At 36.1% G+C, this 18,759-nt stretch overlaps 1 protein-coding gene across 1 annotated transcript; it reads right to left on the reverse strand.

The window, feature by feature from the left end:
- Positions 1-501: 501 nt before the first annotated feature.
- Positions 502-16,687, reverse strand: NLN (neurolysin (metallopeptidase M3 family); the record flags this gene model as incomplete). The annotated part of the gene is made up of 10 exons (XM_009695046.1): positions 502-870; positions 3,827-3,963; positions 4,450-4,578; positions 5,909-6,095; positions 9,141-9,342; positions 10,696-11,062; positions 12,344-12,479; positions 13,891-14,051; positions 14,772-14,874; positions 16,580-16,687. Coding segments are annotated over 10 exons (1,665 nt in total), but the record flags the coding sequence as incomplete, so codon positions are not given.
- Between the last annotated feature and the right edge of the window lie 2,072 nt (positions 16,688-18,759).

The raw sequence follows: 18,759 nt of genomic DNA on the forward strand, positions 1-18,759 counted from the left end.
TTTGGAAGACAAAGACCTGATTTGTGATCATCAACAAAAAAGAAAATGTGGTGGGAGAACTGCCAAGGCCATAGATTTTGGCTGGTTTTCCTCAATGAAAAGAAGAAAACGGTAGGGGTTTTTTCTTTTTAGTTATACTCTGTAAGTTTATAAGTGATACAAGAACTTAACATTAATCAGAACGAAGTCCGAAGGTATCCCTGCTGGAAAGCTGCCTGGGGCAGGTTCTCAGCCGTGAAATTTGTCAGGAAACTGGACTGAACCCAAACTCTGATGAAATCAAACATAATTCCTCTCAAAGACAGTGGTGAGACATTAGTAAAATAGAAGAATATAGAATAAGAATGAATATGTTTCTTTTATTGCTGATAGAGTCCTTTTTTTCCCCATCCAGTTTTAAAATTTGTTCATAAGACATAGTTTAAGTGCACCTATTAAAAGAGAAACATGGCATCAAATCCCCATACTGATTAGTATTATTTCGTAACAATTCCAAAAAATTACCATCCAAATTCCTCAGCTTCTGCACATCTCAGAATTTTTTTCCCTGATGTGTTGAATTTTGTAGTCCTATAAAATTTCTAAAAAAAAAATCACATTTTTATTTATACAATTTTAAAAAAATCATCAAAAAGTGCCCCAATTTCCCTAGAGTAATACATAGTTAAGACGTGAAAGACACTGACATTTCCAGTTCATTCAATACTTACACGCCATTACAAAGAAATCATAATTTTACTGAACACATAATCCCTTACTCAATAGGAAAGCTCTCTGGTTTGGTTTACGTTCCAAGAAATTTTGTAGCATATCCATCCCATCCAAAGATCCTCCGGGCTTCAAAATGAGGTTTCTGTATTTCATCCCAGCCTGATAAAAGGTAAAGCAGAATGTTACTATTTCTTATCTTGCGAACTGCCTCTGTTCTGTATTTGTTGCGTATTTAAAAATCTACTAATAATTAAACATCTTCTCTCCTTCCAGATTTTCTTAATACCAAACCAGGATATACCACAAGCATAATTTAGATCTGCTGAAAGAACTCAAGAGAGCAAAAATTTAACCTACTGTTGAAGAAATATTTTTTCTTGTGGTTTTACATTGTTTTGGAAGCTACAATCACAACTTATCTGGAAGACATTCTATAAAGTATAACACAGACACAATCTCCACACAGTCTTCAGTAATGATTTATCCCCATGACTGACTGGCAGGAAAAGGGAACCTAATATCCATTCTCTCTTAATTGATGATTTCTCTTTCTTTAATTTCTGTTTGGAAAACAGAAATAATAGTTCAGAGATGGATAGCTATAGCATTGAGGAATGACATGGCATACATACACATATTATATGCATAGTAGTATATATAATATATACAAATACCTCTAATGCCCCTATTAAAGTATCTTAAAGTAACAGAGACTTAACTCAGGTTTTATTTTCAGGAAGAAACATTATTACTTAAGAAGGAATTGATTCCTTTAAAAAGAATGAACAAAGCTTCTGAGACAACAGGAAGTAATGAGGACTTTCTTAACAAGAGGTCATATTTTAAAGAACATATCTGGAGAATTTTGGGCTTCTGAGACATGCTATCAATGAGAAAACATTATTTTGTATGCAGATGTCCCAGATGCTTCTGATATTGAAGAAAACAATGTTCTTCCTTTTAGCGTATATACATATATATACTTTCCACACACACCAAAACTATGAGATTACAAGACCACACTGCTTCCTGATAGCTGTACTGCAAAAACAAGCATAGGTCTTTTAAAGTGATGGACTTCCATGACTTAACTGCACTACCAATCGCATTGTCTGAATTACAGCTGGAAAAAAATAAAATGCAAAAAAATATATTCACTGAAGCATTGCTTGTACTTCACTATTTGTGTTAGTTTCCTGAACATCAGCAGCAAATGAAGATATTCTTCCTTGTAGTTTAAAAGTGTTATCTGAGTAGACTTGAGTCTTTACTGTTGTCTCTCCAGAGCCAGCACATTGCTCAGTTCTAGGGAGACCAGACATTATTTCAGATAATGTGCAAGAATGAGGAGTGTGACAACCAATTAAATTAGAGCTGTTTGCTGAAGAATTTTTATAGATTCAGTCTCTGAAACTAGTTTCTATAACTGTTACTTAAAACAGGAAGAGAGGTTTTATTCTAACAGGAAGAGGTAAGCCAGATTTCTAAAAACCCTAGTCATAATACCATAATCATGTTCCTTTCCTGCTCTTCTGAAGACTAGTCTAAATCTAGATATAATGAAACATGAATAACTACAAAAATCATACTGTTACCTAGTATTTGTTTATAAAAGATTGTTTCTCCCATCCTGTGGAACTCTATTACACTTACATGGAATGCAAATAAGGAAAACAAGTTGAGAAAGAACCAATTTGAGAAGACAGCATTGCTCTGAAGAGGGAGGGAGAATCTCCACAGTTACCCCTCAAGTTTTATCAGCATTCAAGCAGTGTCTGTGAGCACATATATGCTAGAGAGCAATCGACATACACACAAATAATCAGTTTTCTTTCTCACTTCTTAACCTGGATAGCAGGCTTCACATTAAAAGAGGCACTAGTTGCCTTTTAGCTGAACCATAGCAAATAATTAATTTATTCTCAAAGCCTTCCATACACAAAGAAAATGAAAATCCCCTCCCTGCCCCGTCCCCCCCCCCCAAAAAAAAAAATAAATCACAATAAAAGGCTCTTTCATTCCTCAGGAGAAGTAAAGGTCACAGAGAAATTCTGGCAAACTATAGCTTAGGGTTTTGACTGTACAATCACTCAAAAAAGAGTTTTGAGAGTAGGGAGTAAAGGTAATAGAAAAAAGGTCTGCGATGACACTGGAGGGATGCGCCTGTGTCAGAACAGAACTGAAAAAAAGTCCCACAAGTCTGGCACCAGCACCCTTATCCACCTCTCCCAACTGCTAACAGTTAAAAACCCCAGCAAGTCTGACCCCTCCCACATGCTATTTGTAAGATCCATATGGATGGCATTTTATTAAAAAGTTATTCTTTCATTTAACTTGCCATTTCTTCTCTCCTGCTCTTATTTATGAGTGACAACATTCCCACTGAATAAGCAGGTATGCTTATTCTCACATGTACCTGCCATGAATTCCTGGCACTTAAAACAAAAAAAATCAATTTTGACCTCCAAACTTTTTGTCACCTCTCCTCTCTATTCCATTTGCTGCTTTTCTTCATAGAACCTCTTTTGGGTTTTATTGGCCTAACTACTGTCTCAGTTTTCTAGTCCCTACCCCATCTCCTCTTTGGACTCCTCTCTTTGTCCAAGTCAAAGTCTTATCTCTTTACTTTCTCCACCCTCTAGAGGGAGGGACAGTTCTAGAAGTTCTGGTTGCTGTGGTAAGGAAAGGGAGGAATGAAGGCAAATTCCAGGAGAGGAACAGGAAAGTCAACCACTTTCTACTCTCTCCTTTACTTCCCTCTTGTATACATTTACTGAGCGGAAGAACTAGTTCTGGCTGCTGAATCCAGAAGACAGGTAAGAGGATCAGGAAAACCAAAAGGTCTTTCCCTTGATAGAACTGCAGCATCTCAACTCACAAGTCTAACACTATAATCTCAGAAAATTTAAAAAGGTTGCCAGAATTGGCAGGACCACTAACCACATCACTAACTATCCTTTCTTTCTGCTGAAGGCAGAAGAGGTTGGAGAATTAAGGGAAAAAAAGCCCAGCAGAAGTATTTGAGATATTATACCTATGGATCATGATTGCAATAAATGTGGTTTCACAGACAAAGTGCAACAGAAGTCTTCAGTAAAAAATATTCATTACCTACCTTTGGATTCATTATTCCTTCTTGCTTAAAGCAGCTATAATAAATGTCCATGGAAAACACTTCACTCCACAGGTACCCATAGTACTGACCATCATAACCACCTGCCAGATGTCCAAAAGTAGCTGGCATGTTTGTTCCTTGAAAAGTAGAATAACATTAATTTATTGAAATCAAATGCATGTATACAGTATTGTATACATGTGTATTTTGATGTATACAGTACTTCAACTTTAAGAATAAATTAATATCAACTATTTTGAAAATTCTAACATAAAGGGTCTGAATATTGGCCATATTCTGTTGACTACAAAGGAAACAATGTCCCATTTTAGGCTAGTTGTACATCCAACACAGATGTGACAGAACATCTAAAGTGGTATCTACATCACGTCACTCTAAAATACAACCTGCAAAAGGTTAGGTTTTATATTTACCTTAATCTTCCTTCAGAAGAGATCATTAAGATCATCCAAAGTTTCAAAGTAATTATTTCAGCTTCATCAGGTAGATTCTTTTATAAACCACAACTCTGTTTTTTTTGTATGCCAAGCATTATTGGGAAATAAAGGCATATTAAATCAAATCATTTGGACATGCTGTATAAAAGCTTCACATTGACATACCTAGGGTGGCAGGAATTCCTAGAATTTCCATACAGTATTTAGCATATTCATCTGCTGGGTCAACAGATGGCTTTGTATGCAGTGCCTGGTCAACTTTGCTCAAAACAATCTGACGGAGGGTTAAAAGGCCTAATTGGGTAAGAACATTTAATTAACTAGCATCAAAGTAGCTGGAGTTTCTTTAGCATCATTCATTCAAAGACCTCAACATGCATCCTAAATTATTAGAATTTTGACCATGGAAAAAAAGTTGGAGTTATGTCATTTCCATCTGAATTGCTTCAGTTACAAAAAGTTGAGAGGCATATTCTTAACAAAGGAATTTCCATTATAAGCTTCATCTTTTCAAATGTTATTTTCCTCACAGATCAAAACCAAAATAAAGCAGATATTTTAAAAGCAAATGTCAGTATTTAAAATTATGTTTTCAGCTGTCTTCAATTCCAGAATAACATTTCATTCAGGGCTTGCACAGATGGTAGTTAAGTATATCTACCCTAAGACACTTCAAAGAACAGCAAGAACTGCTGCTGCAGCTGCTGTAGGCTTTTTTGGAGAAGCTACAGGATATGAACCTTTACTCAGACAAAATGTTTATGTAGCTACAGTGCCTGTACAGGCCAGAAGGACAAGGACTTCTTGGTCAGGTTAGGGAAGCAGTATGAAATAAACAGCAGTGGCTTAATGACAAATTGCATCATAAATGGGTAAGACTATGAAACTGGGGGAGTCCTGATTACAGGGGCAGAGGGGTGACAGTGACAGAATAACAGTGAGATGATAGGTAATGACAGGAGATTACAGTATCAGTTTGGAGATACATGTAAGGTGGTACAAGACATGGAAGAATAAGAGAATTGGGGCCTTATTTTGGGAAGGCAATATATCTGCTGGGAAGGTAGAGAACATGGACTAAAGATTCTGGATTGAGAAGTTAAGAGGCTATTTGAGCAATGCAGGGCTACAACACTTCTGTCTGGGATATGCTATATATGTTCAGTAAATTTGCAAACAAATTTCATGTCTGTCAAGCATCATATGCAAATCAAATGTAGGCCATACATGCAGAAAATCTGATACTGTATTCATGCACAGTGCCTGCCCTGGGCTACCAGAAAAAGAAAACCCACAACAGAAAACCCAGGACCTTCCCCCTGGCTCCAATTTTAAATAAGCAAAGTTGGTAGGTAAAAAAGTCACATGGAGAGGAATGCAAAGGTATTTTAGTCACATGGGTAGCCTGGAAAATCACAGCTGCTACTGTTCCTGCAAATAGTGGTATCTGTCATCAAAGCCTTTATTTATTGTGGCACCCACACAAATAAACCCAGACAGTGATAAGTGTACACACAGAAGAAATGTAATGGGCTTATTATTGACTGTCTTTAATATTTCCCACTACTTTTTTTAATTATATATTTTTATACATATACTGCAGGGAGAAAGGGCAGAGAGATACCTGTATTAGCCAGTCTAGAGGCAGCAAGTTTCTCAAGGAGAGTGTCTCCAACATGGCTCTCATCTTTATAATGTCTCGACATTTGCTGTAGTGGTTCTTTTTCCCACACCCAGTTCTCAAACATTTGTGAAGGTACCTCTACAAAGTCTGTTTCCACATTAGTTCCACTAAACCTAGCAAAATCAGTCTAAAAGGAAAAGCCACTGTATTAGATGAAAGTAGAAGCCAGGATTTCTAGCAGAATATAAACTTTCAGATTCCAAAATGTTCAGTGTTAGTCAGAGCAAAAGGAATCATCTGAACAGGTCAATAATAATAATTTTTAAAAAGAATTTTAAAGAAAGGAGGGCAAAAATTCAGATATAAGACTATTACCAAGCAACAAAATAGATTACTCACTAGTTATTTACTGCATTCTCTACTGGTGTGAAACAATACTTCAGTTTTCTTAATATTATTGATTTTATCTTTTAGGTTATGACAGCAATACAAATGTTTCTGTGTTGTTTTATGACGATATAATTTGTAAATTGTTTAAATTTTGTTATATTACTCTAAAGTAAAATAATAAACTCCAATTATACACAGATAGTTTATTGTATTACAGTCTACCGCACTGATTCAGAGATTTTACCTGACCAACTTATCCTATTAAGCCTTGTCCTAACTGTCTTCATTCATAAGGCATATGGTTAACATATACCACAATTTTTAAGCCAGTAATACATAGCCTGAAATAAATGAACTTTATCCATGAAAGATTTCCAAATCTGCCACTCAATCTCTGACAGAAGAATCTTCCTTCTGAAAGCCAAGCACATTACAGCTTTTTATTTTTTACTTTAGTATCATAAATCACTTCATGTTTAAAAAGCCCCCTCAGATACTAATTTTGAAGAAAAGTTTTGTACAGTTAAAAATCTTCATTAAAATATATTCCAAACTGAAAATATTTCTAAAAAAGAACAGTCACTTTTGAAAGACAGTTATTCAAATGCCAACAGAAATCATTTGGTCTCACTCCACATTTGTCCTGTAATAAGTCTACCTCCTCCTGCCAACCCAACTGTATTGTTCTTCCCTTCTCAGCAATGTTCTAACAAAACATTTCAAGTGCTAAAAGAAAAAGAGCATTCTTAGTTTCCCAAACACCCTCTCTAAGAGCTGTAGATATTCTTAGGTTCCATCCTCTATCAGGGAACAGATACCCACAGGACTACTGGCTTTTGAACTTTCTTGCAAGATTACCAAAAAAACCATGTATAATATAGGACATAACACTGAACTGACAGCTATATCACATGCATATATTTTCCTCTCATGTCTACAGAAGACCAGCAGAAAAGGAGGAAAAGGAATTGCCTTCATTTACACTTGTGGGTTACTCAAATCCATAGTTGTAATAGGCTGGCCCTTCTTACTGTTCTTGCTGAAGAGCAGCCATGAAGAAAAGCTAGGAAGCATCAGCTGGGAAGAAATGGTGACAGAAGTGGCTAGAGCAAAAGGCAAGAGGAGTGCAAGAGTTTGTTGGCCTCCAAACATCCTCATTTACCCACATGCAAGTGCAACAGACTAACAAAAAAAATATTAAGACATTTGGTTCAAGGCACTTCAATAGCTCCCCTTCCCTAACAGCACAAGCAGATCACCTCCCTGGCAAGGTATCTCACTTTCCAGCAGACCCCCAGTACGTTACAATGAATATCAGTCTCCAAAAGCTGACCTTCACCAGCAGCTCACAGATTCCCACCCAGTCTGCTCCCTGCATACCCTTTAAAGGTCAAGTTTTAACATGCTTAAACAAATCATCATATGAAACAAGATAGTGCTTTGCACACACAAATCCCAGAGGACAGAATGTTCTTATATTGGACTAGCAAGTTATTTGCAGGCATGCAAATAACAATTTACATAAAATACAATAGCAGTAAACACAGTAGCAATGCATACAGGAACTACTTCAGCGGTGGGAGAGACAACTGGAAATCAGGCCTCCCTGACCTGGGTGCAACTCCACAGCAAGTGAAGTACATAAGCATTGGAATTGTTGGCTTGGGCTTCCCAGAAGGAGCTCTGCAACACCCAGGCACATCTTCATTGGTTATCAAAATATTGCAGTTGATTTTGTACCAAGGCTGAAGATGTCTCAATTATAAACACCTTCTAGGTAGTTTAAAAGAAAGAACAGGTTTTATTTCTCAATTCTTGAGCTCAGAAACACCTGCCTTAGGGTGAAGATGATCAAATAATCATATTTTTCCCTTCAACATGATGCAAAAATATCTAAGCAACTCTAGCTACTTGTTCTGAAGTTTGCTTCAACATCACCTGTTTAATTCTGGTTTTAATATATGGATTTCTAAGACTTTGGTTTTTTATTCTGCAGTCCTAGTCTCTAAGATCAAGGTCAAGAATTAAAATCTAATGTGTGTCATATTTCTCTGATTTTATTATTTGGTAGTTGTTTATAAAGAAGATGAAAGCAGTGCTACATGAAGTATGGATTTGTAGATAATTATATGAATTTTTTGGTGAATGAATACTGACACTTGTCTGTCTCAAACACAAAATTTTCATTACGCCAATAATATCATCTGGCAGGATCAATTTTAGATGTAACTAAAAATGAAACCAGCAATTTTACAACTTTATTGACACCTTGATGCAAAATCTGCAGACTAGCTTTGGTCACTGTGAGAATTCTGACTGTCAGATGGGAAAGCAAAAACACAATAGCTCAGGCAAGATCTGTTTTGTCCTTTTGATGTCAGGAGTGATAGATCTCAAGAGCACTAAATGCCAACATGCTTGAGGTGATCTGGATTCACAAATTATTTGCACTCCTAGGTACAGCAACTTTTTTTGCTTCTAGTATCTAGCATACTACTAGAAGTAATAAAAAGCCCTCTGACAGCTGTTACAGAAGCCACCACTGAGCACCTTCTTTACTTTACACATGGCTCTATTCAGTCGTCACAGGTGCCTACCTGCATGGTGCAAATGCAAAAGTATATATTCCTATGAAAGTGTTTTTCATAAGAAGGTGTATTCATTGCTGTAATTTTTATTTGAAACTAAAACCAACAAAAAGTCAACCTGCAACTTTGAAAAATAACCAAAAAACTGCATATGTACTTTACTAAAATTCAAAAGCATCAAAATAGACCTATACCTTGCTTTGAGACAGTGGAGAAAGAAATAAGTCTTACACTGGAATTGAAACATCACTAACCTGTGCACATATCTGATGCATTACATGACCAAATTCATGGAAGTAAGTCTTTACTTCATCGTGTCGCAGCAATGATGGGCGATCTGATGCTGGTTTTGTGAAGTTGGTTACCAGGGCAGCTACAGACATCATTCTGCTGCCATCAGAGAGAAGACAGCCGGGTTGAAGACCAAAGCATGCTGCATGCCCATACTTTCCCTCTCTGTATAAGAAAATACATCAGACACTATCTTCAAACCACAAGCCTGCTCACCAGAATGGCAAAGCCTACTCAAGAATAGGGACAATCAGTCAGTGTCTCTTTAAAGCTTTACACAAAGAAATTACATTTTTTCATGACTTCTAAGACTCACTGAGTTTAAGATCCTGTTAAAAGCACAAGAGGGAAAAAACCCAGTACTTAAATTGCATCAGTTTAAGATTCACAGCATCATTTACAAGAATCTGATTTTTACTCAAATACTGAAAGTATATATACTGTAGATGTCAATTCTATTTTAAACTGCTACTGTAACAGGAAGGACTAGGACTTCTGAAGCAGTATTTTTTTCTTTCATTACAGGAAACAAAAGAATACAGTTTACTGCATTTTCAACGTGATCCAAAAGTTTAAAGAAAAATGATTTTGAAATTTTTTGCCCTAAACCTGAGTAGTTAACTGGGTAGTTAAGTCAGAAGAGTCTTACTAACAAATAGCTTCAGCAATTAATATGATATGCAGAAATTGGGGAGCAGGCAAACAGGTGAAGGAGATAACATGTCTATCTTAAAAAGAACAATTTATGTACTATCATATCAACTAGCTTAATTTTCTTAACCCAGAGAAGCCTGAAATCAATTTATTTTTAAAAAAAGAGTATCACCCAATTTATAAATTGCTAAAGAATAGTCAAAAAGCCGCTAAAAACCAGTGAGAAACAGTCAAAAAAGACTAGCTAAGAATGAATCCTGTCAAATCAGTCTAGTCTCCTAATCTCCGACAGAACACAGATGATGCTGTAAATAGCTACAAAGAGAGCTGGAGATCTACAGAAATCAGCCTGGAAGCACATTTTAAGGTGTGCTCAACAGGAATCTATTCTTGGTACTGATCTATTTGATATTTTCTTTAGCAGTCTGGATAACAGGGTACAAAATACACATATAAAAGAGGAACTGCGAGAAACTAGGAACACTTGGCAGATAGGAATGTAATGCATCTGAACAGAGTGGAGTAATAGTTCAACATAATGAGAAGTAAAACACAGTATTACAATTAGGAAGGGAAAAGTTCATAGAAGCAAAAAATTATTGACAACTGACTAGACAGCAATACTACAGAAAAGTAGTAATGCTTTATAAAGTCAATATAAACAAGAAATGCAGTAGTACTGCAAAAAAAGAAAAAGTGCAAACAATCTGTAAACAGTCCAAAGGACAACTTAATGAACACAGTAATAGCCTTGTCAGTGGGACAAATGTTTACTTCCAAACGCATTTAATTTCAAAAACACCAGCAACCCACTAAGACCAATTCCATCTTAAACATCTAAGTAAAACACTCAGTCATTATTACCTAGGGTAAAGGTCCAAATAGAACTGTCCTAACATTTCTCCTGTTGAATTATCCTTTACTGTATAAAGAGTAACGCTGTCATGCCAAACAGGAGCACTTTCTACTTGCTCAAATACAAGTCCCAGCAACTTCTGGTAAATATTCAGTAAGCCTTCTGTAACAGACTCAATTGGGAAGTATTCCTTCAGCTTTTCTTGATCTATGGAGTACTTCAGCTCTTCTGTTTTGTTCATATAATAATGAAGATCCCATGCATTGATTCTTCCATCATAATCAAAGTTTCTTTCTTTACACTCTTTTCTCTTCAAATCTAGAATGAATTCTCTTTCTTCCTCAACCAATGGCTTTAGCTTCTTACTCAGATCATCTGAAACAAAGATAGCTTTGGAATCAACTTCTGTGTTTCTTGCTATGATGTGTAGTCCTATAAAATACACTCATAACCTTAAGCACATGCCCCAAGAGTGGATGCTAGGGTTTTCTATTTGTTGACTAACAGCAAGTAAACTGTCTGCTTTCTTGTCTTAATGAGTTTTAATTGCAGGTATGCTATAAATAATACAGGAGTCCACATAGGCCTACAAGTACTGTGAAGGGGTTTGGTAAATTTAGACCTTTTCAAAGACATCAGAAATGGAAATTAACACCAGACACTTTTGCTTGAAGTCTTTGATTTTACTTCATGTAATCTCAGTTCTCTTGATGTGTTTCTGCAGAAACAGCCAAAGACTACAACTACTATTAGTTACTGAAAGTGCAACACAAAATTCAAGCACTACTTTTTCTTCTACGACTTTTCAAAATCAATTATGACCAACTTCTAGCTAAAGTCCTACAAAAGAACAAGAGACTAAAGAGTTCTTGCCTATATGATGGCTAGCTTCTAGACTACCAAAGCCACTGAATATTAATCTCTATGATCCTGATTTTTTCCAATATAGCTTTTCTTGGACAAGAAAGGGTCATAGCACTATGAATCCAATACATTGAATATAAAATATTTAAGCTTACTGAAATTCCCATAAACAGAAGGTCAACAGGATGACTATAAATTCATAAACTGCTCAGTTTAAAATTTTCAAGATATCTATGTTTTCAGATCAAATTCCATTAGAGGGCTTTTGAATTCCAGATTTAATCTATGATTCTATATTTAATTTTTTAATTCAGCTCATGGAAGTTGCATCATCAAATACTGTAATCTTTCATTATACTTAATGCAGTTGTATCAGAAAGAGACATTGAGGCTACAGACACACAAAAAATTGTAGCTAACCTAAGGGAATGAAAAGCTGCAACTGTGACACAGTTTCTTCAAATGGTAAAATTGCTTAGGCTGCACATGTTATTCTGGTTCTAAATTACGATAACTGCATTTTGGGGCAGAGAAAGACATAATCACTTGCCTATATTGGCTGCCACAAAGGAGTTATTTTCAGATTTTTGTCTTGTGCTTCCTTGTTGGAGCAATCACATTTGTACAGCTATGGTCTAAAAGAAAATATATGCCAGAACAGAGGCAATAGAGTTCTTTTTCTATCTAAATATTGTGGGCAATGTGACCTAATTATGTATTTAAATTTATCTTGGCTAAGGAGTCATGTTGCCACACCAAATATAAAAGTATTGTTTATAAATAAGAACAAACCTAAGAAGGCTGTTACATTATCTGTGCTCTTTGCAGTGTTTATCTCCAGGACAAAGTTGGCATGTGTATTATAACCAAGAAGCTCTGCTACTTTTGCCCTTAGTGGAAGCAACTGCTGAAGAATTTTTGTGTTCTCCTAAAAAAGAAAAGAGGCAAATTTTTAAAGTGAAACCAGAAAACGCATGTTATCGAAACAATTATCCGAGTAATATCTGTAATCATAAGAAACAGCAAACATTTAAAATGAAATGCTTTAAGATATAAATATAGAATAATGTAAATTTAGCTAGATTCTTGTTACTTTTTACTTGTCACGGCATTTGATTGCAGGTACTAGTTTTCTAGTCAATCTGAGTCATTACTCTATTATAATTTATCTGTTTTAATTAATCAAAATACATACAATTTCATTTTAGAATAAAAACAAATATTTGACTGTGGCAAAGAGTTTATTTCCTTTATCAATCACTAAAATGTCAAAGATAACAGGAAAATGGCTGACAGCAGGCTTAACTGCTTGTTAGTGGTGAAGACAGACTGCAAAGCTATTATGCCAACATTCAAAGTTTGTTTGCAAATTTTCCTATTTTGCTACTCTGACAACAGCAGTCAGAGAAAGAGATCTGCAACACAAAAACCCCAGGCCCTGACCTAAATGTGGTGGAGGATCCTTGAGAAGCCAAAAACATTAACCTCCAGTTCTAGAAAAGTGAGATTTCTGAGGGAAAATCTTTTTTTCAAGCACTAGGTTCTAAGATTGTCCCACAGTTTTAACAGCAAATCCCTTTAAGTGTGCTGACCTGCAAAGTGTTCAGTTCTTGGTGCCATTTTATCTTATCTTGTACTCTTCACATTTCCCAGCACTTCAAGTACAAAAGCTCAACTCTGCCATTGTTTTCTAATGAATGGTTGGTACAGCTGCCTGAATGATTCTTCTTCCATCCTTTCTACCCTTTTCATTATTTTTGTACCTGCCTAGTTGCCTGGTCTCATCAGTATCAAACAAATTATTTATGAAATTATTTCTTCTTTTTATAACGCATGTTTCCAGCTATTTTCAGATAATTAAATTTATCTTTTACAAAAATCTGGGTTTTTTTAACATCTAATTAAAATTCTCATCAATATGCAATGTGTCACATCTAATCACCCATATTTCATAATTAAAACATGCGCTTAAATAACCCCTCTCATTCTGAAGAACCCCAAAGCACTACAGAAGCTACAATCAGATGTCCTTCTCTGGGAGGAATGTGCCAATAAGAAGCTGCAGAACACTATAGGGAAATCTGGCAAAAGATCAAAATCCTACTTCTATTTACAAGACCACTGAAACTTTAAGATATGTACACACACAGAGGCAGATCAACTTCTCAGGTCTTTAGACATCAGAAGCAGCTAGAGCAAAGAACTGTTAAAGATCACACTGACTAAGTTTTTATTTCATAGTACTAGACAATACGTAGAACTGAAATCTAACATTTGAATGTCTTGCTCCCTTTTTCAACTCTGTCATTACTCTGTAGAACCATCAATATACAACATACCTCTTTGCATCTCGAGTTAAAGGCAGATTCCATTTTTCTTCTGGTTTCTGAAATGCAGCACTTCTTCATGACAGGAAAATAGTGGGGATACTTTAAAGTAATTTTATATTTGTCTTCCTCAGTCTTCTCTAAATTCTTAATAAAGTCATCAGGAAGACCTTCTATAGAACACAATTTAATAAACAATGTTTACCAGAATTACCTACTCCCATATGTTTTTGTGAGATTGTTACATTTGTTTTGTTGCATTCTAATTTGACATCAGAAATTTCCATGAAAATAACATCCCTCTTTTTACAACTATTTGCTAAAACTTTTTCAAATCACAATCAAGCAAAATAAAAATTGGAAACCCTTGTAAGTAAAAGAGAAGTATATGTAAGGCTACAAGATAAAAACAGAATATGACATAAAAAAACCCTCTGGTGTTATTAAAGCACATTTTATGCCATGCTCTTCAGACAATGAATCCCCAAATTCTCTGTCACATTAAATCTCTACATCAGTTTAAATGACTCAAGTAGCTAAAATATATTGCAGGACAGTAATTGCAATGAATAAAACCAAGGAGATTGCCTGATGGTGGAGAACTGAGAAAAGAAGCAGAGAAGAGTAAAGATATGAAAAAAAAAAAAAGTAGGACAGATAGGCTAACTTGATGCAAGGCAAACACTTCAGGAAGCACTTAACTATGAAGAGATCATGAACACCTGCAAAGGGTAATGCTAAACCGACTTTGAGGAAGGATTAAAAACGAAACAGAGAAGACTGGAAAACAGTCAGAAGTTCACTTTGCCTAACTGTCATTCACTGGGCCAGAAATGATCGCTCCTGTAAAACTGGAAGGTTGAAGAAATGGAAAGAGCAAGGATACGACTCACCAAGTTCTTCCTTAGAAAATAGAAGAAATGTGTTTTCCTCATTCAGGTTTTTGTTAAAGTCTATACACAGCTCACTCAATTTTTTCTTCATTGTCTTTATTTCCTGTATCGGGTATAAACTGAACTTAGGAGAAAAACAAAAATCAAATTTGGCAACTACTACCCTGCACATGAACAGTATTTAACTTTTTCCAACTAGGCTCTCTACTAGCCGACAGTGAGTATCGGCACTGAGCAAGTATCACACTGCAGGTAGTGTCATACTTCATTCTCCCTCAGCCTCCCTTTCATCTTTCATTTGGTCCTGAGCAGTACTGTTGCCAGTGAACCCTGGGCTGGGGCTATCGCTCTGACAACATTTCAAATGTACTCCCAACTCAGAGGGGACTGAACACATAAACGTGTCCTCTGAACAGCATTATGTGCTCACATTCAATTATTTTCTTCTATTTGAAAAGTCTAAATTAGAATTTTAAGTGTAAAAATATCCACTAAAATGTATGAAAATCAAGGGAATAAAAATGCATGTAACCTATTGAAAGAGTCATAAATCCAGATTGGTATACAACATCACTCCGAATTTAAAGAGAATTATGTCAGCATCTCAGATGTTGACAATTTACTTCATGATTTTCAGAAGTGACAAGTGCTTTTATATATTTGGGTAAATCCTCCCTTAATGGAGCCAAAATTCTCAGCACTGCTTGTGCTCCCTTTAAGCTACGTCAAGCGTTTTAATCAGAATGCGAAAATCTTGGATGCATTTTACAACATTGGTCAATAATTGAAATTAAAATAGCTGTTTCTTTGTAATAATTATACATACTTCTGAACCTTGGACTCACAAATAACATTTTTGAGAGGTCTCTTGGCTAGGAATCTACATAATCAGATTATATAACATATATAATATATCCTGGGCTGCATCAAAAGCAGCATGCCCAGCAGGTTGAGGGAGGGGATTCTGCCCCTTTACTCCACTCTGGTTAGACCCCCCTGCAGTACTGCCTTCAGCTCTGGGGTCCTCAGCACAAGAAGGACATGGGCCTGTTGGACTGGGTCCAGAGGAGGCCACGAAGATGACCAGAGGGCTGGAGCACCTCTCCTGTGAGGAAAGGCTGAGTTGGGGGTTGTTCAGCCTGGAGAACAGAAGACTTCAGGGAGACTTTAGAGCAGCCTGCCAGCACCTAAAAGGGGCTTACAAGAAAGCTGGGGAGGGACTCTTTACAAGGGCATGGAGTGATAGGAGAAGGGGCAATGGCTTTAAACTGGAAGAGGGTAGATTTAGATTAGATATTAGGAAGAAATTCTTCACTGTGAAGGTGATGAGGCACTGGAAGAGGCTGTCCAGAGAAGTTGTGGATGCCCCCTCACTGGAAGTGTTCAAAGGCAGTTGGATGGGGCTTTGAGCAACCTGGTCTGGTGGAAGTTGTCCCTGCTCATAGCAGGGGTGTTGGAATTAGATGATCTCTAAGGTCCCTTCCAACCAAACCATTCTATGATTCTGTGATGATTCTATGATAAGAAAACTCTTTCAGATAGGCTTCTTTTACTCTGGAAGGCTAAGGGAGGTGATGCATACCACCTCTATCCACTGACTACCATAGGTGCCTAACAGATTAATTTAAAAACCTTCACATGACTGAAGTTTAAAGGATGGATCTGGAACTAAGTTAAGATTAGAGAAGTAATTAAGCAGTTCCAAAAACACAAAGTTCAAATATATGCTTAGTAGAGCTATACAACCATAATTTCATCCCTTCAACAGTTTGTCACCTTTGCTTTATAAACTACTAATCCATATTTACATTCTGCACTTCTTTAGGAAGATGGAGTCCGTTTCTTTTTCCCACTTGAACTGATTTCTCTAGATACCGCTTTGTTTCAGGCTTTACATTTTCAAGATCGCAGGTTTGCTGAAATGACAGTATAGAATAATTGAATTTACAACATGGTGTAAGAAACATACCAAGCGTTAGAAGGCTCTGAACAGAGTTGTTCTTTAGAACACCATCAAAGTGAAAAAGGAACATCCCAGATTTTAGTGTGAAGGACTTTCCAAAAATAGTTACCTTATACAACAGTATTCTTATATTGATGTAGCATGGTTTTAAAATAATTTTCTTTCACCAAGTATCTCAGCACATTTACATGCAGTCAGAATGGTAAGCCCTTTTAGCTTATAGTCAGTGCACTCGAGCTTTTTCTGTAGAGATAGCTTTCTTACACACACTTGAAGAAAATCAGTGCTATAAGGTTCAGTGCTATAAGGCACCACTGTATCTTAAAACTTACAGGGATTAAAAAAAACCCCAAAAGATTACATGTGTCACTGAAAGTTATCACATGGCATAAAATTTGAGCACATACATCTTCCATCTCAGAACAAATCCACCAATGGCAACAAATAAAACAGTATTTCTATATCTAGTTATGCCATTACAAAGATTCTTGAATGGTCATTTCTAAAAGCAACTAATATTAAGAGACAAGATACTGGTTGTAACAGAACATTGATCAGTCCTGTGAGGGTCTTCCCTCAAACTGACGACAGCATAACTGTTTAATTCAGAAACTTGCCATTTTGTCCTAAATTGAAAATAACGCTGTACACATTCTAATTCTATCTCCCCTCATCTAAAAGTGAACACTTAAAAAAAGGTATTAGCTTACAGCCCTTGTTAAAAAGGACATATTCTATTTAAGTTTATCTTCAAATATGAAGCTGTTAGAATCAACTCTGACTTGTCTTAACAACCCTCTTGTCAGCTTACCTACACAAAATTAATTCGTGACTAGCACCTCTGAAAAGTAAGGACGTTGAAACACGCAAATTTTATGAAAGAGTTACACAACTGTGTACAGCTGCCAACTAATGACCTGCCAGTGCAAATTATCTCTCTTCCTTAAACAGAAAAAAAAAAGAGACAGGAATCTACTTGTATTCCAAGACAAAATCAATAAGAAGAAAAACTCTCAAACAGGTATTTTCCCAACAGTCATTTAAAAATAATCAACTTTACAACACATCAACAATGTCTACTCCCACCACTGCCCTGCATATAGGAATAAAATATTAGTGGAAATTGTTTTTCAGAAACATGAAAGAGCTTAGAATGGTTTAGCTTTGTTTTCACTCTGCAGAGTCACAAGTCCCAGTAGCACTATGCTACAGCAGGACTGCTAAGCATTAGTAAAATTGTGCCTAAAACTCTTATGCATATACCAATAGTTTATATACAAGAATTTGTAAGTCCAGTGAAAAAAATGGCAACAATCACTTCACTTTGTGATAAAGTAATTTTTCTAAAGGAACAGGCAGATTTAACTTACTTTACCAATACTGTGATAGGATGAATGAAGAGTATTTTTTCTTTTCAGTATTATCTGTTTACAGGTAATTTTTAAAAGAATCCATAGACTCATGAAAGGATGATCTAACTACCACAGGCCACCACATAGCTAAAGTCAGTGATGACTGAGCCATGTGATTGCATGGTATACCTTCCACCATGGCTATGATTTTTTTGCAGCACATGGCTGTCGCTTTTTTTTGGTTTTGTTTTTAAATAAAAGGATGTAAATAGTAGAAATCTCCTTTTCGGAGGAAAGTAAGTGAAGAAAATGATGACTTCCGTCCTCTCCAAGTCAAACCTCACATCTCCATCCTCATTTGTGATAAATGTGTAAGGCAAGCCACAGAGAGTATTTCCTAACACAAAGATAAAAAGAATGCTATTACCCTACTCCCTGTAACACTCAGGCTTCCTGCTCTGCTTCTGGCAAAGAATACTCGCTGGAATTCTGCAGCTTCATGAACATCTTTATGCTACCAAGCCCTACATCTAGGAGTGTCAATGCTGTGATAGTCAGTACAAAGATATTTGTAACAATCAGAATCTTCACATATTCTTTTACCACTGTATAACCCACAATTCCAAGGTTCTTTTTTCTGATCTAAGACTAGCATGACAGAAAAAGCATGATT

The sequence above is a fragment of the Cariama cristata genome, unplaced genomic scaffold (genome assembly GCF_000690535.1).
Source record: "Cariama cristata isolate BGI_N322 unplaced genomic scaffold, ASM69053v1 scaffold5732, whole genome shotgun sequence".
NCBI lineage: Eukaryota > Metazoa > Chordata > Aves > Cariamiformes > Cariamidae > Cariama > Cariama cristata.